Here is a 26,519-nt window from a genome sequence, read left to right as displayed (position 1 = left end):
ATGATTCTTTATAAAAAGGACGAGATGTTCTTTGACATAACCCTGGTTCATCAACTTTCTGCTCAGACACTGGTGGCGTTTTATAAAGTCTGAGTAGCAGCTGCAAGCTCTTGAATACCGAATGAGTTGGGAAATGTTTATCCCATATGGAGGTGAAGTTGGTATATTGCTACTAAGGTGGGGGGAATTGATAATTTTAAAATTAAAATCGTCTCGTTTGTCGTAGATTCTGGTACTGAAATGACCGCTTATGTCAAATTCCAGGTAAAAGTCTAAAAATGAGGCGGAGGAAACCGTGACTGTTGTTTCTTTAATATCTAGTTCTGGAGAATATATTGATGGAACCCAATCAGAAAAGTTTGGATTGAAGTTAGAGAATATCATTAATATATCTGAATGTGAAATTAAATGATCTGGCTTTTTTATCTTCTTGTTTTTGACAAGTGTCTGAAGGAACTCCGACTGAGAAGGGGTCTTCAAGGAGAGGCGCACAGTTCGTTCCCATAGGAATGCCGACAATTTGTTGAAAAAGTCTTTCTCCAAATTCAACAAATATGTTGTCAATAAGAAACTCCAGCATACTGATCACTAGTTCCTCTGTGTAGCATGTTTTACCTTTTTGTTCACTATTAACAAAACATGCCGCATGGCATTCCAAAGTAATAAATCTATAGCGTATGCTACTATTTTTATATTGAAAAACATTGTGTATTATTTCTTTTAGACGATTTTTCAATCCCACATGGGGAATGGTGGCACAGGGCCGAAAAATTAAAAGTTTTGAAAGAATTAACCTCAGAGAAAGATCGAGATTAAAAGCCATCCAGAAGCTCTCTAAAGTTTTTTTAGAATCCACATATGGTTAATGACACAACGCGAGTTAACAGTTTCACAGTATTTCTGGAGACCCTCTTTCACTGCGGACAGAATTTATGTCAATCTAATGGACAATTCCTTTATAGAACATGCAGATGAGCTGGCAATGTACCGTTGTTTGTACGGAATTTTGTGAAGCTTAGGTATCCAATACAAACAAGGTAAGTCCTCAGATTTGCTGTTCAATGTAATGTTCATAGAAACCATGAAGGACTTATGATTTGCCAAAATCTCATCCTTGGCAAATGATATGTTTTTGTATGTGGGAATACCTAAGTGCTCACCTATACCTAATTCTTTTACAAGACACTCGTAGTAGTACGATTTACATACAAAGACAATATCACTTTATCCGCAGGAGTAACAACACATTGATCATGAAGAGATGATAGACATTTCACAGCTTCTTTGTCTTTGAAAAAGGACTTTGGTCGATCATTCACACAGTTTTCAATCTTATGAATTCGACGTTTTATCAGAGACCTGATTGTTTTGACCCATTCTGACAAAGTGTCCAGTTCAACTTCTTCTCGTTTAGCCTATGCTCTGGCGTAGTACTTAATGGAATCCTTAATTATTTTGCAGTTATGGTTCCAATTGATGTGTTGGGGTTCTTTGCAGAATTTGCAGTACTTCGATTACAAAAGGGGAAGGTATTAAATGAATTCTGATTGAACTCAAAATTAAAGCCAACAATATTTTTCATTCATTGTGTACCAATATTGCCGTCCTTTTGTCTTTTTTTTTAAGCAAGAGAAACAGTGTTGATTAATACATGCAAACACTTTCTTATATAAAATTCTAGGACATCAAAACTTTTATTTTCTAATGAAGCTTTAGTTTTTTTAATATATAAGTGAAATGCTGGCTCTCTAAATTATAGCTGACAAAATGGAGTAGCCATTCGTCATTCTGTATCAATATTGCTGTCATTTATATTAAACAATCTATCCTGAGTAGCAAACTTTACTAATGTTTGATATCAACATATAATTCTCATTTTTGAAAAAAAGTATTGTCAGTGATTTATGCTGGCAACCTTTTTATGATAGAAACCATTTAAAGATATAAAAATATTGGTTTTTAGTACATGTTTAGTATTTTGAATATAAAGAAGAAAGCTTGCCACCGTAGATTAAAGCAGCCATACTTCATTAGTCCTTGCTGTTTTATTATATTCTACTATCCCTCCAGGGTTAGCAAAATGACTGATTTATTACACAAGCTTTAAAAAATATAAAACCAGGTTTACCCCACCATTTTCTTTAGACAGTGCATGTACCAAAGTCAGAAATATGATAGTTGTTTTCCTTTTGTTCCGTTGGCTGTATTAGTCAACTACTTGGTTAAATAAGGTTTTATGGACTTTTCCTTTTTGGATTTACCTGGACTGCGCTGGTCAAACAAGACCTGATCGTTGCAAAACGTAGCAATCTGCGAACCTTTTTATTCCTCAAATTAGGACATTGTGTGTATAATTCTGAACATGTGTTCCTGTTGTTTCTGTCATTCGTTCCCGGATTATGCTCAGATTCCTTGGAACTTCAAGATGAAAGCAATATATATGTAGTATAAGTAAAATATGATACAAAATTTACATACCAAGGTAAAAAGTTGTAACCTATAAAAAAGATGACCTGATTCTATCATTCTAAAATACGAGAATCCCTTCTAAATTGCGTAGACTTAAGTGGTACTGCTCATGTCGTGAAACATGAACAAAATGTCGAAAGACGTTTACCTGGAATTCAACATATATTCGTTTTTGTACACCGTTGACTTTACATATATATCTGCAGTCTAACAATGTTTTAGACATACAATAAGTACTTAAAGATAAATAGTTGAATTGTAAACATATTTGTATTCCAGGTATCATATTGGACGTGTATATATATGATGGATATTTTTTTTCAAACTAGATCAAACTGTTTTTCGAATGAACTTAAACAATTAAATTGAAATGTGGCGTTAACAAAAGGTGACGTCTCCAGTGTACACTATATTAATTATTATCTCACTCCGATTTATTGATTTTGCGTATCCACATATATGTTCTTGCACGTTAAATAAATTTGTAAGAACAATCAAATGAAAGTTAAACCAAATGTTTCAAATCGTGGTGAACATAATTTGCAATGTCTGAAGACATGAACCTAATATTATTGTAAATATGGTTGTGAACTTTTATTTTCGTATAATATTGTTACATTAAACAAAACCATTGACAAACTATTGATCATTTACTTCTTCATATTTATTCTGAAACACGAAAATAATTCCTAAATGTTCAGCCCCACAAAAATATATCTTGAGACACGAAAGAAATATAATGATACTTAGTTGGTGTCTAAAGACATGCACTATTGGTTTACCGTAGTTGTGTTTGAAATTTAAGTTACATGATACAGAATGGCATATATCGCGATTTCTAAAATATTTTGCACACTCGTACTTTGGGTCTATATTCATCGGAATATTTAATAAAAAAAATGGGGGTCACCATTTTTGTCTTTTTGTAATTCTGACTAGTAAAGGTCAATTTTGGCGCCAAATTTACATAGATATATAGGGAAAATACCAGTTCTTTTACTTTTATTTTCCTATTTTTTATGGATGGATATGTACTAATAAGCGAGGAAGCACCAAAAACGAATTTAAAACCCAGGATTGTATACCAAATCCATACATGTATAAACAAAAATATGTCATTATCCTTGTTTTTTTTAGATGAATCGCTTCAAAGTTGACCGATACTCTTAGAATTTGACAAAAACATGTTACGTTACGAAATTCAGAATATAACGTTGTTTTACATTGACCCATTTCAGTTGTCTATCATTTCTTGTAATTCAAGGAACATAAAGGTATCAAGAAAATAACACGCAATTATGTATAAAAATTAAATTTAATTGACATGGTCAATTCGATAAATACTGGCGAACACAATTTATAATTTTCTTCTGATTACTAATCCGTGGTTTCCTATTTGAAGTCCGCTCAGCAAAATACTCCGAAAGCCGTCTTGTCCAGCTCTGCTAAAAGAAGACTTGATATATTCGAAGCTAAGTCCACTTCCGGCTGCTCTATCACATAGTGCTTTTGACATAATCTTTTCTCTGATAACTCCATTATAGGAGACAATTAAATGCTTCTTTGCATGAAACATCTTCAATTGTCGTTATATATCATGTTAAACGAAACTATTCTCAAGAAGTTGTTCATTTTCAATTTCAACCTCAATCATCTCCTTTAACAGTTTAACATCATCAAGGGCATTGTGTGCATTATATGTTGTCTTTAGAATGTCATTTGCAAGTGAGCTCTCCCTGTATATGATCTTTGAGATTTTGTAAAATACTTGAATTTAAAGGCTGCATCTGGGAAACAAGTATTTTTGCATCGAATTGTTTACAATATTGTGCAACCAGTAATGAGTTTTTCTGAAGCCATTCAACACAACTATTTAAACATTCTCCTTCGGTTCTGTTACAAATTGATGACCTTTATAATAAAGACGCGTCCCTGTACTAAAAAGATGGATGACTTCGGTAGCTTTTGGATGAATAAGTTTTGTCGGAATAATGTACTGATCAAACTCTATTTTGTTACAAACTGCTGACAATTGAACTATCTCGGAACCATATCCTGTATTGAATACATATAAAGTTAACAATAAAACATTTTATTTCTATAAGTAACAGGTGCATCTCACTTTACTGAATTCCATTTTTTGCATTTATTATTATTGATCATAATTATGTTGATTGTTATAACGAATGATTTTTTTTGTTTTCTTTCATAAATCTTTTTAAGATAACGATAGTAATGGTAAGTTGAATCTACCATTTGATGAACCAGAAATTAGTGATTTGCAAATGAAATTTATCACAAAAGAATACAGCTATTTACATTAATTGATATGGGCTCATAAGTGCATGACTGGTCGCCTGTTGATTTTCCAATAACATCTTATCTATAAAAAGGCTTTATTTAATCAAACCAACAGGCATACATATTGGCCTAACAAATATACGTGACATCAACAGTTAACCAAGCCACGCCCTAAATAACCAGTAGTTTTTTATTGACACGTTGAAATACAATAAAGTGAAAAATGTGCTTCAGCCAAGGCTTTTATACCCTTATGAAACTTCAAAAGAATGCAATCAATTCTTAAATGTTTCCAATAACTTCAAATTTTCAGGTCCGATGTCCTTTTTCAGTTTAGTTATTCAAATAATTAGAATTTGTCGTGTGAATGTTTTCAACTTACCAAATCCGGTGGTTTCAATGTCGAAAACGACAACACAAAGTTCTTCGTTACTATCAATGTCTACTCTTGTTGGTAATTGTTCTAAATCACTTGGATCTGGGATTGTTTCGATGTCTTTATGATCTCCATCTCGTCCCATGGTAATCTAGGATTGGTAAGTTGTGCCTTCGTTAGTCTCCTTGGTAAAAGTATTAAGAAAACTATCGGACTTTTTACTTTTTTTCTTCCTTTTAACAGCCGGTAACTTCTTCTTTTCTCCATCTCTTTTAGCTTTCTCGTCTAGTTTTATGCTTTTTGTAACAGTTACTTTTCAAGGTAAAAGTCCATGATTTTCGTTACCTTCATAAAATAAAAAGTAATATTTATAAGCTTATTTGAATAAAAATTAGATGATGATAAAATTACATAATATATAACAATTAAACGCTATTTTGCACTTCTATAATATCATGTATTTACTTCGGTGAATATCCAATGTTTAATCTATAAAATCTACAAAAAATATATTTATTCTAACTTACAGAAAAAAAGATTGATTGATTGATTGATTGTTCGTTGCTTCACGTACCGGCGCTGATGTCTCATGCATAATAATGACAAGAACAAGTTTATCAAACCATGGAATAAAGTTTTTTGCATAGGTTTTTCGAAAGAAGTAGCTTTTCAATTAGTCACCTACGGACCACTCGAACGGAATCTTTTACATGCCTAGATTGTGACATTCCCTTTAATTGCTGATGAGAGGTTACTCCTTAAAACACGTGCACAGCATTACCCAATTCACAATATTGATATAACATTGGTATTGTTTGTATATTGAGTCTCCTCTTCACGTCCCATCCAACGGTCTCATAAAAAAACTCGCAAAACATTATGAAACATAAATTAGAGAACTTACGTCAACTACACATTTCATCCACCATTCAGTTGTGCAACACCGACAGCTTCTCTGTAATTCAGGGACTCTGATCCGCCTAAATGCTTGGCTTTAGGTGCTTTTGTTACAATTATATGATTCAGCGACTAATTTGCTTGAGATGTACCAATGTGTATCAGCCTATCTGACAAATCTGCAAATCGTTGGAACAGCTTCAGTAAGTCATCTCGCAGCTGATCTCCTGGAATGCAAACCTGACAACGTAACTGATTACACTCGTGCTTAACTCCTTGTATCCTTTTTTATTTCATAAAGCGAGTTTGAAACGTTTTTCTTGATGTGATTTTTGTCAGACTGAATATATTTGGAATAACTGACTTATGAAGTCGTGATATAGTAGTTTAATCCTCATCCACGGTTATTGATTTCACTCTGTAACCCATTTCCATTAAATTAGAAACTAAATTTGCTGCTATTGCCGATTCCATAGATCGTGCACTTCCTGCATAGTTTTATCCGACAGTCATGGTCTGATTGTTTATCTGTAAAAAGGCACTTTCTACAATCTGTTGATTAAACCCCAAAGTCTAAACATTTACCAGTTGTTTATCCAATCATCGTAGCATGCCCTGAAAAGTAAATGACCATCAAAGTATCAGTTAACAGGAAGAAGTTGCACAACAGACTCAAAAAGTCACTTACATTATAGTGCAATTTATCATTATGGAGCTACAGACTAAATATCAAATAGTTTTCACCTACACAGTAACTCATTATTATGGAGCTGCAACACAAATCTTATTTCATTTCTGCGCCGATACAAGCCCAGAAGACTTCCGACAAAAAATTCAATATCTTACCAGTTTAACTATTATAACATTTTCCACTCCCCTTTTTCTGCAAAGCGCCATCAAACGAGACAGAAAGTAAACTTTCAATGTCCACATCATTGTCAGTGGAGTTTTCCATGGTACATGTACTTGTACAGTGCTCTATATCTGAAGGAAGGTTTATCTTTTTTGTTGACATTCTATAATTGAAATACAGCAATTATTGGATTTTTATCACTAAAAATACCTGATTATAAATGTTCAATTTGAATAATATGATATATAGAAAACGGTAATTCAATCGGGTACGGGTTTTTATGAATCATATGATGTTTGGAGCTTTTTGTAAAACTTATATGTCCTAGTTTGAATATTAACATTTGGAGGTGTAGATACATGTAAAGTTCTATACATATTAAATGTGCTTATAAAAACTCCTTTTTCGTGCATTATATTTACACATATATATATACATATAAACAAGTTTAAATTGAAAACAACGTTAAAACCTATGATTGCGTTGGATAAAAACCGCAATTTTTATACGTGTGCATGCAAAACAAATTTCTTGTTAGAGGGGTCTAAATACAGCACATACAACATTTTCCAAAACACCAAAAAAGTGAAAAAGTATATTTTAACAAAACGCATTTGACCAGCAGGTCGAACAACGGATGTTATTAAACCCTGCTGACTGCCATTGGCGATTGCCAAATAAACGGATCACCAGATGTAACAAAATGGATCTTATTTATTAATTTAATACCAAACAGAAAACAATAAACTTGCAGAAAAGATGGCATACCGCAAACAAAAGGTGCAAAAATTAGTACACCATATCCGGATTTCGACAATTAATGTCTCTTCAGTGATGTTAGGAATCGAAACGGTATTGGGAAGGCCATTTAATTTACCTCAATTTAGGATAGACTCTTGAACTTTGAAGAGTCGAAATAGGATGAACGGATCATATAAACCCGAAGGAAAATATAATACAAGCCCAAACGAAAAAATATAAACAAGTCAAAATTGAAAACAACGTTCAAACCTATGATTGCGTTGGATAAAAACCGCAATTTGTATACGTGTGCATGGAAAACAAATTTATTGTTACAGGGGTCTAAATATATATATATATATACATGATTACCTTGTTATTTGTATTTTCTCATCGATTCCTTGTTTACATGTGTCAGCAGCCTCTATGGTCAATCCGATTTCTCTCTCTCGTTTTTTGAGAGTTTTTACAGTTATTGAAGGGACGTTCATGGTTGAGAAGAAACAAATAATAAGTGTTATTGAATATATTGCAAATATAATAGAACTGCCCGTAATTACAATTATTGGTATTCACCACCCGGTACGCTAAGTTCACGTCGTTTGGTTTAGACCGGTTTTTAGGTCCGCTTAGTGCGGATGAAAAAATGTCAACAAACAATAATTTTCTTTAAAAAAAGATTAATTTTGAATTGAAAAAAAATAAAGTTTTGATATGATTTAAAACATCATTTATCACACTACAATGGATTCATATCATTATAAAATGGAGAAGTAAATTAATTTTCGTGAGGACCAATTATCGAGGTATGTTGAAGTACATGCTTTCTATATGAGGCGTATTTTTTAATTAGTTGTATCAATTTACACACCCTGCATTTATAGCGATTTGAAAACCAATGGAACAACGTGTCACCGCGGCAACATTTTTATAACATTGGTAAGAAAGCTGCGGATAAAAAAAATATATCCGCGCGGTTTCATTTCGGTGAATGATGAAAAATAGACATTTATCACCGCGGATACATGTTTCTCCGCGGTTTTCTAATCGCTATATACAGGGTATGATCTATTATTACTTCACCGAGTTCATGCACGGACGAAATCAAGGAAATATGTATGAAAAAAAGTATTTACATGCATGACTGTGACTTTTGGTATTAATATCCCATATTCCAAACCCTTTGTTTTCTTTATTTTCATCTCTGTATTGTTTTCTCGTGTAAACACAATTGACGGATTTACACTGCTGACATTTTATCTTCAATACGCTACCGAATCCGTATCGAACTTCTGCAAGACAGTCCAACAGGCTGAGTGGTGACTTTTTACATTTTTCACAACAAGAAAACTGATCCGCTAAATACCCAAGCTCTACAATTCTTCTGCCCTCATTCCACAAAATAAAGTCTAAAACAGTTTGCTTTTCCAAAATACTTGTTTTTACTGAAATGTCATCATCTACTTTTCTTTTTTTCCAAGTGAACTTGCCCTTTTTAGAATGCATGCGCCGCTTCTCCGCTATGTTCAAATGCAGGCAAAACTGAAACGTCTAACGGGATAAGCATTGTACGTCACAATTTAAAGCATACATATCCCATAAAATTTGCAGTTTTATTTCCTAAGTCTGATATGGTTATAAATGATATAAAATGTCCGTATTTAGGATATTATGAATTGTGACAGTTTTAAAATATGGCGAACTATTTGCACGATCATGTAATACAAAGATTATTTATAAGTATTTGTTTTTTATTTAAATTTCACATAAGTGTGATTTGTTTTGTTTTCTCATTTTTGTTCTTTCATTTGAATCGCATCTATGTAAAGTTTTTGTTTTGTGATTGAATGTGATACGTATAGAAAGCGACGCTTAAATGAAGGTATTTTTAATATATAATCATATATATCTGCAAATTTGAAATAAAGAAACATTTATCTTTCAACTATTTTATACCGGACTGAGGCAAATTGTTTATTTAATTCGTTCTAAGTTATTATAAAATATCAGATTTTACGTTTGCCGTCAATTTCATGGATGTCGACAACAGCAGGAACGATAACTCGTGGCGTAACGTCATTCGGTATCGTGTAACCTTAAATGTAGAACAGTAAAATCCGTGACAAACTCTGATAAATGTCAACCATCTGGTATAGTTACAATCAAATGGTGACCGTTTATTGTGGGTCATAAAACATGGGATGTTGGCTATATATTACGGTCATAAACCAGGGGCTGGTGGCCACTTTAATTAGTTACCTAAAGTGATGCAATGATTATATCTAATGATTAATCAAGTGTTTAAATAACATCCTGAATCAAACTTTACCTGTACAATGAAATTGTTCTTGTCCCTTATGAACTACCTACATGGAAATAACTTTTGTTTCAAGATTGAAACATAGTTTTTTTCAATAAATTGTCAAAACGTTGGGAACTATCTGACGTATGAGTAACTCATCAGTTATTTTTTATTTGTGTACATGTTATAATGCAAATTGAATCAGTTTCAAGTATATATTCATGTATAAATGAATCAGTTTCAGGTATATATGCATGTATATTGTAGAATATTCATTTGAATCTTTTTCATAATGCTAATGACATAAGCAGTTAGGTAGTTTGTTCAGTTTTCTCTTCGAACAATATATCCGACGAAATAAAAAGTGATCAGACGAATTCAAAACAGCATTGAATATAAACTAACGGCCGTTCTTTGTATATAGATATAAGAAGATGTGGTAAGAGTGCCAATGAGACAACTCTCCATCCAAGTCAAAATTTATAAAAGGAAACCATTATAGGTCAAAGTACGGTCTTCAAGACGGAGCCTTGGTTCACACCAAACCGCAAGCTATAGAGGGCTCCAAAAATTACTAGTGTAAAATCATTCAAACGAGAAAACCAACGGTCTAATCTATATAAAAAACGAGAAACACTTATGAACCACATCAACAAACGACAACTACTGAACATCAGATTCCTGACTTACGACAGGTGCAAACAATTGCAGCGGGTTTAAACGTTTTAATGGTACCAAACCTTCACCCTTATCTGAAACAATAGTGTAACATCACAACATAGAAAGACACACTATAAAATATCAATTGAAATGGCTTAACTCAATCAAAAGACATATTATCACCAGTGAACATACACTGAACAAATAAATTTGATCTATATGATACAATGTAAATACAAAATAAATAAATTAAGGGAAGAATAATTAAAGTAACATGTTATACCGCTGTGAAATGTTAAGCAATTTAAGAAAAACAATAAGCTTGAACAAAAATATCAGCCATTTGCAATTACTTTAAACACAGGTATTGGAAAATAATCTTGTTGTTAGGTATACGTGTACAGTTCAAATGGATAAAGGAAATATTTTTACAAAATAAATAATTTTGATGTTCATAATACGAAGAAGTGAAAATTTATAGTAATACCAAACACTTATCAAAGCTGGTATATAGACCAGATATAACCCTGAATAAGTAAATATCAAATACAAAAAAGCATTCCAATTAGTATCAACAGGTAAAAAAAAAAAGGAAGTACGATTTGAGAGTACTCGCAGTTACTGACAGCTAGTTATAAGCCAAAAACAATTGATAATAAAAATATCATGCATCAGAGACTTAAATCAACTTAAAACACATCCCAGGGATTTAGTATTTTAACTTCATGGACAGTCAAAGAAGACATGACTTGTGCAATGCCAAAAATAAATGTATCGACAGGCAGTAGGATAGTTAGGAGTTAACCTCTTTATAGATCAAAATGAACGTGGGTGTGTCATACGTTCCTTTTGAAAAGAATACAAATTTAGTTATGTTTTAATTTGCTGATGACAAAATCGATATTAGTGCCAATGTAAACTATATTCAAAGATCTAATTATAACATTGGTAAGATAACCTTTACTAATAATAAAGGTTCATTGAGTTTACACGGATCACATTGTGATTTCCGCGCTTTAAGTACAATATTACCGTAAAATTTAGGATGTGAAATACCGTTTTAATCAGTTTTCTACAGGTACAGCCAAATTTACTAATCAAATCTTTGTATCTATGAAAGAATTTAGTAAAAGTTTTACGTAATTCATGGTAACGAAATCACTGACCTAATAATTTACCAGTGGTGCATTGATTACGTTCGTTAAAATCTATGACATCACTACACACACGGGCATAACGAACGAGTTGTGATATATAAACACCGTATGATGGAGCCAAAGGAACATCGCCGTCTAAAAAAGGAAAATTAACAATAGGGAATGAAAAGTCGTCTCTTTTGTCGTAAATTTTAGTATAGAGTTTCCCTTTAGAAATTGAAATGTCTAAATCTAGAAAAGGACAACTACTGCTGTTTATGTTAGATTTAGTTAAAGTAAGTTCTTTTGGGTAAATTTCAGTAGTATATTTAGAGAACTCTGGATTATTTAAAGAAAAAATATCATCCAGATAACGGAAGGTATTGTTGAATGTATCAACAAAATGTAACAATGGCGTGTCTTAACTGAGTTTGGTCATAAACTGAGATTCATAGCAATACAGGAATAAATTTGCTATTAAAGGGGCACAGTTAGTGCCTATAGGAATACATACTACTTGTCGATAGGTTTGACCTATAAGTGTTAACTTTTTACATATTGTGACTTGGATGGAGAGTTGTTTCATTGGCACTCATACCACACCTTCTTATTTCTATAAAATATGCAATACACGATTTCCTCCGATACATTCCTTATTCATGTAAAAATTATTCAGATATAACAAAAAACGTCCCTAATCAATAATTACGACTTTTTTTATCATATGATTTTTGTTTTAAAAGTTTGCTATTTTAACAACTATAGGTCACCGTACAGCCTTCAACAATGAATAAAACCAATATTGCATAGTCAGCTACATGTATTAAAGGCCCCGAAATGACAAATGTAAAACAATTTAAACAATAAAACTATCGGCCTGATTTATGTACAAAATAATGAACGAAAAACAAATATTATATGCAGCAACAAACTACAATCACTGACTTACAGGCTCCTGACTAGGAACAGGAGGTACTTTGAAAATTGATACTTTATTGAAATTAGTCAAGGCAAGCAGTTTTAATTCCACACTTAAAAATTTACTGTTTTGTAAATACATGTTAACAATAATTGTCGAAGAAAAGTAGACAGTTTTTCACAATAGCATTATGTACTAAAGTATATCACCTGAAAGTCTATTTCAATTCATCTATTGGTTGATGTCAACTCTTCCCATTTTGGTATTTGCAAAAGTTCCTATTTTGCTTAAAATCCACATTATTATCAATAATTGTTGGTTATATTACAAATATAAGCACATTATCAATGTTTAAAAGTGTTGCAAATTTATAATATATGCCAACAAGTAATCAAATACATACCTTTGTTATGGTTTTGTTCATGTGTATTCGCTATAATGTTATGGCTGTCTAGTAACATTTTGTCTGCAGTCTCGGCAGATACCTGCAATTGTATAGGCATATTGATTTTTCTTATACTTCTGTAGAAGGAATCATATAAGAATATATTAATATTATGAAATGTAACAGGTATAAAGTTACGCATATCTACTCCATCTTTAAAAAAAAAAATATGATACCACTTCACATTTCATAACAATGATTAAAAGGAGACAGTGTTCCAGCTAGGATTTCAAAACGGCAGGGAGCCAATCATGATAAGGGCACTTTAGCCATGTCAAACATTGTCTTTTATTATGTAAACAGTAGGGGTTTCAGCTAGGGGTTTGAGGGCTTAGTCACTGTTACGCGAGATGAAAATCAACCTTATTTCGGGTAACAGTAAGGGACCAAGGAGAGAGTCACTAACATTTTCACATGCAAATGTTCTTTTATATGTACAAAATAATGAAGCACAATACATGTGTGTTTAAAACCTTCATTTCTAAATTATCAATCTTTTACTTAAGATTCAAAATTGCTATGTATCTAAAGTTCTGACTTATGAAATTATTTTTATAGGGGTGTATGATTTGCGAAAAAAATATACAAGCCTTTCAAGAAACTGATAACTTTTTGAATAACCCACTTTGGTCATTGCAAGGGTTGAAAATTTACTGAGACCAGACATTTGAAAAATTTGGGCAGCATGTCACCCAAGAATATGCTTTTTACCACTTTCTTTCCTATATCTAGACCAAGGATTTAAGTTTGGTTTGGATAAGAAAGAATATGCAAAGAAGTGGGACAGCTCCCCTAATACAGAAAGGAAATACTTCTTTGCACTAATAAAGAATAGCTGAAATTCATAATTAATAAGAAATATCCTTAAATGTCCTAACTGGAAGGACAACACCATAATATTCATTTATTGTCTCCACATTAGATATTTTTAATCCTCTGTCTGATGTTATCTTCACAGCACACTGTTCATGTGAATTTATCAAAAAAGGAACTTCACAAAATTTTCTTTATTTTTTAATGTTCATATCCAAAAATTACGAAAAGTGGTTTGAACATATTATAAAGTTACATGATGTTGACGGGAGAATACCACATTCTGTACAGATGGCAACAATTACTTCAAAGTTATAGTCAACTTTTCAAGGTCATCTGAACATTGTACATGTTCAGCTTTGTAAAAAAACTGACATACCATCATAGAACATGTCTAAATATATAAAAAAATTGGATAAAATGTGTATAAAAAATTAATAAAAAGTAGCAAAATGTTGTAACAGAGTTAGCAGACGTCTGTCTCCATATTGTTGTGTATGCAAACAAATGTCTTTTACTTTAATTCGATCTATAGAGTTAAGAAAAGGGAAGCAACTCTTGCAAAATTCAAGCTTATTTAATGCATGTTCATTACTTATTTTTAAAAGAAATCTCATTAGCCCCAAACATGTTTTTACATTTATGAGAAAATATAAATCAATGAAAATAAAAGTTATTATTTACTTTATACAGGAATGGCTGCGTTTTTGCATAAATGATAAAGAAAGTTAGTACATAATGGCTTAAAAATATGCCCAAATTCATATTGTTAACCTAGTTGAAAGATACAATTGGTGTTATATATGAGAAAACATTTTATAAAAGTTATTGAACTAGTATTTGTCAATTTTAAAAAATCAAACACTTTATATGTAATATAAGTGACTGTTAGCAGAGAATCCCTAAAATCATGGTTTTTCTGAAATTAAATCCCTGTTGCCATGGTAACCAAACAACATACAGTGTGGCATAAACATTTGTTTTTCATATTTTATATCAATGTTTGTTGTCAGAAAGTTTCAACAAAATAGGTGACCATCCGTGCACAACTTTGGTTGATGGATAAGTGAATAAGTGTAAATCTTTTGATAATACATTTTGTAGCAAAATATCATTTTCTTGGAAAATCTTTTGATAATATCTTTATATTAAAGACAATATCTCAAAATGAATCTATTTTGGCAGTGTTTGCTATGTTGCACTATATGTAAGACGTTTGAAGCCCTAATGCCAATATGTGCGATAAAATTTTTTTTTAACAATCTTCTTTTCGCACTGATATCATTTCCAACGTCAACAAGTTGTTTAATTGAACTTCGACCCATTTAACTTAGTTAACCCATTTTTATATCTCTTTTTAAAATGGTTTGTAATTCAAATTAAAATAAATTAGAGGATCAGTAGTTGATAGGCATTCAACTGTCATGAATCAATAAAACAAAACGACAAATCAAGGTAAAAGATAAAAAGAACAAAAATGAGAGATTTGCATGAACTACAAATCAGCGCGACCGGCTGCGTCGACATGGTAAGCGCTCAGTCAACATGTCACAATAGGAATAGGATCAAACCAGTAAATGTTCGGATTAGACAATTTTCCTTGTATCTAAAGATCTAAGAAATTTTCTGGAATAACCTTCACAATTAACAATAAACCCTCACCAAAATATTTAAAATAAAATTAAAAAAAAATCCCTTAAAACGTGAGGACTTATATGAACAAGGACTTTTAATAAACGTTAAATTCGTCTAAACATGGTCGTTTTTGTTCGCAGTTACGTTGGTATGAAATAATTAATAGGATTTTGCATATTTTTCGGTTAATTCAAATTCGTTTGGGCGATCCAGACAGTAGTAAGTTATGTTATGGATACCAAAACAATCCAAAGATCCGTTAGATTACAATCTAAGGGCTTTTCATCTTCCAATAGTTTAGACATATTCGAATTTTCTACCCTATACACGAATATTTCAAATTCCAAGAGTAGAGACATATTGAAATAATTGGTCCAGCTTTGTTTCATAAATCCAATTAACATATTATACTTGCAGTCATCTCTTTCATTCATTCTGTAAATCTGTGCAGTTGAATCTAAATTTTTGTTCATTCTACTATACAATTCATTTAATCTCGTTAACCGGTTTTCATGTACACAAATAAATGTTCAACCAAATTTCAAAACGTGGCAAATATATTTCGTCAAATCTGCAGACAGATTACAATCGTTTATTTATTCTGAAATACGAGAATTCTTTTTGAACTGCTATGACTTGCATGATACTTTTTATGTCTTGTGACAAGTAAGAACTGTTTAATTCTAGTTTATCATTAATGCGTGTTTGTGTATAGGCGAAATTGGTAACATCATCGACTATATGTCTATGTCGTGAGACATGCAACTAATTACTTTAGATATTGAGTTGAATTATCTAAAAAAAATATTATTCGGTGTATCATATTGGCATTTTAATGGGGGATATTGTTTTGAAAAATAGATTAAACTGGTTCAAACATTTACTTTGTGACCTTTCTAGATATTACGAATTACGATGATGATAATATTATTAAAACTACAACACATACTCATATGACTAATTTTTAGATTGTCTCTGTGCAAAAATGATAATTTTTACCGTATCTTTATTATTATTACACTCCGAAATCACATATTTGTACTTGTACATTAACTCGCATGATGTCATTCAAACAAACATAAAATCAAACCTAAATGTTTAGCCGTACAACAATGTATGTCTTGAGACATGACATCATTATGTTGACACTTAGTTGTTTTTTTCTCAAGACATGCATTATCGGTATATCATATTTGCATCTTGAAGATATAATGCACCATGCTTAAATGATGATATTGAATCAACATTATCATTCCGTTTATTTGTAGACCTTGTGAAAGGTGAAAAATTGCAACGTTTTGGTTTCTCGTCCAGAGTTAAGAACTGCGTATCCTTACAAGGTTAATTGATGTTTTAAGAAATGTAAGTAAATAAAAAAGTAAACATGATTGTTGTTAACGTTTGCTGTCTCAAGATGATGCAATATACATGACTGTATTGCTTTTTGCAGTGTTTATCTTCAGTAAGAATTTAACATGATATTGTAGTACATATAACTGTCTTCTATCATCTATTAGTTCTATCGATCCATTAAGTGATGTTTTTCACATTGATGAATATTTTAGTCAACTACGTTATTCAGTCTCAAAATGTGTGCTGTTAAATCTTTATTATTATATATTCTTCTCTATTTGATTGAGTTCATTTACAAAAATATATGATCAACAAAAATTTCAAAACGTGTCAAATATATTGCATCCCATATGCAGATAAATGACATCTCTCTTTTTATTTTGAAATATAAGAATCTCTTAGGAACTCATTAGGCTAGCATGACACGGCTCATATCTTGATACATAGACGAAATGTCTTGAGGACGTTACAATGAGTTTTTATGTGATGAACACTGTTTTTACATTACATTTGATCTCATCTAAACATTTTTTTTTTACATGTACATGAGATTTGTAAATAAACTCATCATAGGTACCAGGATTACATTTAGTACGCCAGTCTCGCGTTTCGTCTAAAAAGACTCATCAGTGATTAGAAAAAATTAAAAAGGTTAAACAAAGTACGAAATTGAAGACCACTGAGGACCCTAAATTCCTTAAAGTTTATCCAGCTAAGCTGATCTATTCCTGGGGTAGAAAATCCTTAGTATTTCGAAAAATTTAGTGTTTTGTAAACATTTAATTTATAATTATGACCATATCAATGATAATGCATGTCGACGCAGAAGTGCTGAGTACTCGGCTGGTAATACCCTCTGGGAGAAAAACTCCACCAGCAGTGCCATCGACCCAGTGGTTGTTAATAAACTCATCATAGATAACAGGATTGCATTTTGTACGCGCCAGACGCACGTTTCGTCTAAAAAAAGTTTAGCCAAACTATATTTAGTGTAATGTAAATGTGTATTGATAAGAATTGAATTGAACATTTCTCTGTTAATCCTTATAACAGTTATACGCAATTTATATTCTGTAATGGGCGGCATGTTCTATTTCGGATACATTTTCCTATTCCAAATTCCTTGAGAAAAAAATGTTTCAGGTAGGAAGTAAAAAATAATTTGTAAAAGGGGAATGAAATAAATTCTACAATGTGTTAAACAGAATCTTGATCCTATGTATTATTACAAACAATTGTACATTTTTGTCTTTGCTTTAAGTCTCAAAATGTGCACCCCTCCCTCCAAAGAAAGCTGAACGAATAGTACCTTATGGAAACTGCTCTTCTGATTCTGATTTTTGAGGGTTTTATGGATGTCATGATTGCACAATAAAATATATGATAGAAATGTTCAGCAACGCAGCATTACTGCATTTTAAAATTTTTATGTTTCCCCACATTGTCTGTTACCTACACATAATATGAAACATGTTCTGCACATGGTCCTGTTGTCATCAGTTAATTAACCCTACGGGTTGACTACGATATAGAAATATGTTTATCCAATGATCTTCTTTGGCCGAAAAACCAATTAAAAAATTAGCGTTCTTCTGGCTGTGCAGGACGTAAAAATCCACAGTCACGTCTTGTCAGAATGGGTCGTGTAGAGAATGCTGAACTCTTTGCAAAAAACTAGCGAATTTTTGCAACAAACAACCTGAAAAAGCAGTCTATTGAGTACATTTAATGACGTCACAGTAAACTTCATTCATCAAAATTTGACTGATATTAACATTCTTTAATAATTTTATCTGATCCTTTAAAATATGATAAGTAATTGAACCTTACAATATATGTTTTTCGGTTGCTGTTTGGAAAACGTTTTGTAAAAGAAACAATTGATATTTAAAAAAACACTTAATCACAACATGTATGAGAGAGGTTCTTACTGTCAGCAGCATGTTTACATTTTGTCATAATTTTTTAAAACAAATGTATTAGCAAAAAGTATATATAATAATTGTGTAATAAAGGAAAATTAATCAACTAAACAAATTTTCAGAATTATAATTATATCTACATTACAAATTTCATTTTGTAGATTCTATTCTCAAAACGTTTACAAATGATCGAAGACGTTTTGCAAGCAATGCTTTCCTTGGGCAAACTCAATTAGCCGTTGATATCTATGATAATAATATTGATAATAAACATTGACATATGATTTGATTTTACATGATTGATTTTCAGCGTATTGAATATTGTAAAAATATAAATATAAGATACGAGAAACAATTCGGGATCAATGACAGAAAAGGTAACGAACGTTTTATAATATGCGATCTTTACAAGAAAAGCGAAGAAATGAAAATAAAGAAATAACATGTAAGGTACACGTTGATAAGACAACAAAGCATTGGTATGAACCATAGGAGTCTAAACATCTAAATAAAGGTATACAATCTTCAGAAATAGACACGCCTCAGAAGTATATGTCAAAGGTTGATTAAGTTATAAAAATGATTTTACGTTCTTGCTTCGATAATTTGTTAAAAGGTAAACTAAATCATCGCCGTTTTATGAAAATCTATCAACAAATCTTGTTTGAATTTCCGTGTGTATTGAATCAGAATAAGAATAATTTCAGAGTTTGATGACTCTAGGATTTAGAATAAGGAAAAAAAGTGGCGGAAGATACCAAGTAGACAAATCATAAATAAATAGAAGCTGACAACGCCTTTGCAAAAATAAAACGAAAGACGACGAAACGACAAACACGTTCACATAGCACTTAACAGAAAATTAAAGCAACAAGAATCATATAAAAACCGGAGGTGGTCTTAGTTGCTCCGAAAAGGCAAGCAGATTCTGCTTCACTAGTGTCACCAATCGTGTTACTAATGATAAGTACAATTTCGGTGATAAGTGTCAATCGATGATTTCACCATCGGGAAAAAGGAGAACGTAATTGTGGTTATGACAATTGAAACATATCCGTGTTCATCTTTGACACAGATATTCCATTATAGTCAAACAACTCGTGATGGCATCCGTAAAACTTCTCGAAGGGATGACTTCAACTTCACCACTTGAAACCCTTACTTCAATAACTTCCTTGTAGACAGGAAGCCTTTATCAATAAAACAATTGTAGAAGACGCAAGCTCTTGGATATCGTATCAACTGGGAGATATATACACCACATGCAGGCGCTGCTGCTTTATTCCTATAAAGAAATGAAAAGTTTACAGTTCAAAAGTTGAAATCACTAGAATAAATGCCCTTTTTTTTAAAATTATTAAATCTTAATAATTAAACTACTTTTTGATATAATTTTGACTTCCAATATGATATATTCTCTTTCTCGCCTTAGATACGATACTAGCGATAAGTTACAACCTCAAGCGAGAAGCATGATATGAACAATTATCCTAAAATGATAAAAGAAAATATACACCAAATAGCGATAATTTATATCAAAGTGTGCATGTTTATGTGTATTAGACATTATGAGAAGATACGTACGCGTGTTTGTTAGATTTATAATAAAATAAAGTATATAGATAAACTTATAAACGCAAAACATGTTTTGTAGACGAAGCCTTTCAAGCAGAAGCTGTTATATTTAGCTCCATGTGAGTATTATATATTTGAAGCAAACAAAGGAGAAAGGTAGACAAGTTTCAAACTTCGGGAGAAATGTGAAAAGGTTTAATAAACATTATAAGATTGATGTTAAACAGATCTTTTTAAGGCAATTATCACGATGCTTTATGTGATCTTTAGCTTTACGTTTGTGGAAGTAGGAGGTATGATAACTTGAATTATCCAAAGAATAATCAATCCAAGAATTCAAATAAAGAAAGTATATAAAAAATTGATATTCAATCTCGCCACTTGTAATTCATAAACAAACAGCACATACAAAGTATATACATAATATAAATCAAACACTCTACAAAAGATAATATACATGTGTCATTCAATTAAGAACTAAGAGAGAATGTAGAATATATATTTTGCAAAAAATTTTCCGAACTTCACCTTGTAGCGCATGAGTTATAATTAGAGGTTAGAAGTCACGAATATTTTTCGATGTTTCAATTCTTGGATTAGTAATTCTTTTTATTACAATTTAAAAATTAGAAGATGTGCCATGATTGCCAATAAGACAACTCTCCATCAGAGAACTAATGACTTAGAAGTTAACAACTGTAGGTCACCGTACGGACTTCGACAATGAGCCTTATCTATTGGTTGCATTTCTGTAAATATTGACAATGCAATTTCCCATTGGAACTTCTTTTACGGCTAAAAATGTACCACGTTTACTATGACGTTTTGAAAAAAATCATATCCTAGAATGGAAAGTTCATATGCACTACTATTTTTTTTCAAAGGTCAGAATATAGCGCTGTGCGGCATATTTTCAACGTTTATATGCCCAAAACTTCTAAGAGTTTAAACTAACACTAAATTTCTTAACTACCCGTACCTTAACAGTAGGATTACCACAGATTTCAATATAAACAATATGCATATGTATATTTACTGGTAACATTCCCAAGTTATGTCTCTATGAGATGAAACATAGAGATCATAACTGGGATCAAGTTTGTAAACAAAATTAATTATCTATGAATATTCTATATCTCCCCAAAAGAGGCGTGGTTTGAGAAACAGCTATATTTACAAAGTGCAACCTATACCTCACAGTTAGCTATAAAAGCCCTTAAAATGACAAATGACTAAAGTCCTACCCATTCTGACATTTGAACCCTTTTTTGCAGCATATTTAAAGTAAACCACTTTTTCTCTGGGAAATCACGACATTTTCACTGCAACTAATGTAATGATGTATTTTAATTTTGAATTCCTCGGTACAGTACATACAGTGATCATTTGAGTACCTTGAATGCAACATCTGGTTCGTCTCCTTTGTGATAACATTTGCGTCGTTTTTTATTGACAACTAATAGTGTGCGTTTCAAAGACTTTGATTCCATCGTACAAATGCAAATAGTGTGTCTTTTTTGTATGTATGTATGTATGATGTATGTATGTATGTATGTATGTATGTATGTATGTATGTATGTATGTATGTATGTATGTATGTATGTATGTATGTATTTATGTATGTATGTGTGTATGTGTGTATGTGTGTATGTATGTATGTATGTATGTATGTTTGTTCGTATGTATTGAAATATTTCAACAAAAAAGATAAAATCTTGACTAATATACATATATATCCATGCAGCATGTGCATTTGTAAATTGCTTCGAGTTGAAGAGTTGTGCATGAATTAAAGTTTTAACTATTTCTATCAGTTTTTTTCACGACAAAGAATGTATTGATATTTGCCATACCGTTGTAGCATATATTCCCTGATTTTTTTTTATACATTTAAGGTATCCTGTTACTAATTTCCGTTTACGTTCTTCTCAGACAACTGTTTGATAGATCAAGAGTAACAAATTTGCCAGTACCTTTATACAGAAGAGAAATGTCAACAACACATTTTGATGGAGTAACAAGGAAAACAAAAGGGTCAATATGTCCTATTTTACAAGGTGGTCTCAGAAATAGATTATTTCAATTTTCTACTTCGTTTGCTTTTGCAAGGACTAAACAAATGGAGCTTATCGTACCTCCCGATGCTGAAATCCGAAAAGTGTTTGAAATTAATGTGACATCAAATAAATCAAAAGGCTTATGTAAGGGGTTTCGAAAAGTTTTAGATAAAGCATCTCCGACATACAACAAAAGTTTACTAAATTTCAGTTCTGAAGATAACATTCAACTAGGATTTGGACTTCAGTCGTGGAAATACTTTTACATGTATGATAAGGAGCTACGGAGGCAATTAACATTTCGAAAGCATATTCAGAATACTGCAGAACAGACCATTTGGAAAATACTACAGAGACGAAAAATTAAGTCTCGCAAAAGTATTACTTTGGTAGGTGTTCATATAAGGAGAGGTGATAAGGTAGGAAACCATGACGGATTTAATATTGCTACACCCGAGTATTTAAACAGATCTGTGAATTATTACGCTAAAAGGTATGCAACTGTTATATTTCTAGTTATATCAGATGGCATGGCTTGGTCTAAAAATAATATGCCTTCTCATGTTCCTGTAGAATTCATATCCTTAGGGAAAGGAGAATTTGATATGGCAACTGTCGTTGCTTGTGATCACACAATTATGACAATAGGAACTTTTGGCTGGTGGATTGGTTATTTAACTGGTGGAAAAGTGGTTTACTTTAAAAATGCTGCAAAAAAGGGTTCACGATTTGAACGCATACTTAATTTTGAAGACCATTTCTATCCAGAATGGGTAGGACTCTAATCAATTAATTTTTGACAAATTTTGTTTTAATGTGCTATTTATTTTATGCAAACATATTGGCATTAAGCATCACTGACCTTGAACGTCTTGTAATTCAACTTATAGAAAACTGCAAGAAGACAAAAAGGAAATACATAAAAGTGCCTTAAAACAACAAGTTTTCTTAGAAAATGATCAGTAATTACATAGTGAACCATCGAACTGTCTAGATTATTCAAAATGCAGTGATCCCCATTATTGGACATTTGTTATTGTCAAGATATAGAGATACAAAATTTGCATTTGACAGATCTCCCAACAAGTATTCGAAAGCAGTAGTTCACCGTTTTGGTTTAATGCATTGATTGTGCCCCCATCAGGGTTTTTCTGATCTATTTCTATATCTTTTCATAGATCTCTATGTTAAACTGTGTTCCATTGTGATATAATCATTTTAAGATAATAAGCTAAAGCTCAAAAATAGCATAGTGCAGGGTTCAAAATTAACTTTTTTCAACAACTTGCCATTCGGGCATATTACAATTATACATCACTTATCCTAAGCAGATAACCACTTGTTCAAATTGTGTGCATGCGTAAGAAATTTCTACACTGTCATTTATTGACATAAATTCATGTGAAATTCAGCTTTCAGTTTTTTCCGAATCCCGCCAAAAAGTTCTCCAGAGTCAGCTGACATGCCATCTTAAATCGCAGGGGCTCGAGAAGTGTATTTAAAAACATAATGTGCTCTCTATCCAATGATAAAACTAGAAATAAAACAATTTTCACGGAATCCTGTGCTTTATCTGGGATTGATACTGGTGTGGCTCTAGTATATATTTATCCACGGAATCCCGTTCCTTGGATATAGTAGTGCTGAACGTTCAGAAAGCTCATACATAAACATTTTATTTTAAATCCTTTATAAACTAAATATATTGGATGTTGGATGTGTACTGATTGATAATTCTTATATGATTTGCATATCTACAAATACATGAAACGGATTGGTCCGTTAGCATTTTTTTTCCTTGCCTTACTATTCAATAGATCATATTGCCGAAACCACTTTCATAACTATCACTGTGATCATGTCATGCTCGATACATAGGCATAGGATCCCGGGTTACTAAGCAAAATGGGAAAGAAAAACAAATACATGCTACTGTTATTTCTATTATAATTCATAACAAAAAGAAATAAGGCATTGAAGCTTGGAAAATGTTTAAAATTTGAATTAGATAAAAGTCAGCGAAAATCAATGAATGATCTATACGCATTAACGTATGGCAAAACATGACGTCATACGAACTTTCAAGCTGAAGGTTATTCCTTACAAAACAAATGTACTTTATGCTTCAAATTCGGATATTATCTCATTTAAATGAAGCTTTTGAGGTAGGAGTTATTTAATTTTAGATTATATTGCAAAATTTTGGGTCAAGTGTCGCATATTCCGAAATAGCAGTAAATTCTATTTGATTGTAAATAGAAGCAAATGGAAAAAAATGTTTAATCAAAAATTGTAAGTGTTTTGGTTAAGAATTATAAGGATTAAATTCATTTTTTCTTTCGAACTTTTTTCAGTTTGTGAGTTAATTGGCCTTTAATTGGCCTAGTTAACTCATCAACAACCTCTTGAAAAAAATGTGTTCCATCCTATAATATTTTAGTCTTGGACACATGAGTTTGTATTACTTGTTATTTGCTTTGAACTAGCTTTCAGTAACTTCGAGTACTCTCGGATTTGTACTTTTGTGTTTTTGTTAGGATTTTTATGTACTTTGAATGGATCTGATGAGTAAAGCCCTTTTTAACTGATTTTTATAGTTTGTTCTTTTAAGTTACACTGTCCAACTTTCGGGGGGATTGGCCTAGAAAACATGTTGAACCCTGCCATATTCTGTAAGTTAGGAGCATGCACTGCAGTGGTTGTCGTTTGTTGCTAAATATCATATTTATTTTTCGTTTATTGTTTTGTAAATATAATCCGGTCATTAGTTTTTTCGTTTAATACATTTATCATTTCTGGGTCTTTTATAGCTTACTATGCGGTGTGAGTTTTGTTCATTGCGAAAGGCCGTACGGTGACTTATTATTGTTAACTTCTATGTAATTGGTCTGTATCGGAGAGTTGTCTCATTGGCAATCATACCACATCTCCTAATTTCTTACATCTTCCTTTATTTCACTTTTGTTCGAGGTTTTAGAAAATTTATGATTTCAAGTTGATGTCAAATTTATATTAATGTGTCTCGGATTGTTTTTCTGAAGTAACCAAGTCTAAAGTTTATATGTCCATTGGTTAGGATGATTTTCACTTAAAAATTGTAGCAGCTGTTATTTTCAAAACCTGATAGTGTCATTTACTCAATATCTGGTTATAATGTTTAAAAATTGAAGAAGCTATCTGTATTTATTTCCAACATGAATGTCTGCTAAACTATTTTTTCGACTGTGGTGACGTTAATTTTCGGATAGGCACCAGAACTCAAAATTAGAAGAGGAAAACCCTAGGTTCATGATTTGAATTTTAATGTGTGATATTGGTTTCGGAGAAGCTGTATGAACATATTTCATTATGGCTTCAGGATGTTATACCGTGCTGGTCCTATCTCAGTTTGGCATCTAAAATAGCAAATTAGCATAGGATCACCCCAATAAAATAAGTGGAAGATTGAGTTTAAACATGTTAGACAGTTTCTGAGGAAAAAGCTTTGTTTGTGTATTTCTCACAGTTATATCTCTGTGTTCAAAGGTGATGGCCATCTTGAATTTGGATTGGAATCAATAACCCATAATTGGCCTTAGGCTAGCTGTAGACAAAGAGATATGTCTCGCCTTTATGTTATTTTGATAGTATAATCCAAATGTTGAAATTAAAATGGCTATATTTTCACATGTAAACAATGAACAATAACTTAAGGAGCAGGGAAAAATGATTTGATTTCTCGGAAATGAGAAATGCCAATTGGAATTCGATTGCATACCAAGTACGATGATTGAATAGTCATACATAATTGCCTTTAAGCTGCCATAAACACAAACTTTAACATGTAAACTTACAGAAGTTGTAAAGTCAATGGCCCATGATCAGGGGGCGAGGCCAATGCTAGTAAAGCTTCATACAAAATATCGTTGACTTACAATCAATGGATTATCATAAACTGACCTAATCACAAACTTGACATATAAATTAAACTTTGCAAAAGTGTCAAAGTCTATAGACCTTGCCTGAGGAGGCAGAGCCGAATATTTTTAATGGAAACGAGATGTGCCAATGGTAATACAACTGAAT

At 31.9% G+C, this 26,519-nt stretch overlaps 1 protein-coding gene and 1 long non-coding RNA gene across 2 annotated transcripts; one reads left to right on the top strand and one right to left on the bottom strand.

Moving 5' to 3' along the window:
• Nucleotides 1–3,765: 3,765 nt before the first annotated feature.
• Nucleotides 3,766–13,050, bottom strand: LOC127727116 (uncharacterized). Its single transcript, XR_007993781.1, has 5 exons — nt 8,010–13,050; nt 6,890–7,059; nt 6,051–6,658; nt 5,153–5,491; nt 3,766–4,524 (listed from the first exon to the last, which is right to left on the bottom strand). It is a non-coding gene; the product is annotated as an uncharacterized LOC127727116 (long non-coding RNA).
• A 6,059-nt stretch (nt 13,051–19,109) lies between these two features.
• On the top strand, nt 19,110–24,247 carry LOC127727063 (galactoside alpha-(1,2)-fucosyltransferase 2-like). Its single transcript, XM_052234481.1, has 3 exons — nt 19,110–19,199; nt 20,477–20,516; nt 22,293–24,247. The coding sequence occupies exons 1-3, from the start codon at nt 19,188–19,190 to the stop codon at nt 23,237–23,239; spliced, it is 999 nt and encodes a 332-aa protein (XP_052090441.1). The 5' UTR covers nt 19,110–19,187; the 3' UTR covers nt 23,240–24,247.
• Nucleotides 24,248–26,519: the final 2,272 nt, after the last annotated feature.

The sequence above is a fragment of the Mytilus californianus genome, unplaced genomic scaffold, assembly GCF_021869535.1.
Source record: "Mytilus californianus isolate M0D057914Y unplaced genomic scaffold, xbMytCali1.0.p SCAF_1, whole genome shotgun sequence".
Taxonomy (NCBI): Eukaryota; Metazoa; Mollusca; class Bivalvia; order Mytilida; family Mytilidae; genus Mytilus; species Mytilus californianus.
The sequence above is the reverse complement of the archived record's forward strand: the minus strand, read 5'-3'. Positions and strand labels throughout refer to the sequence as shown.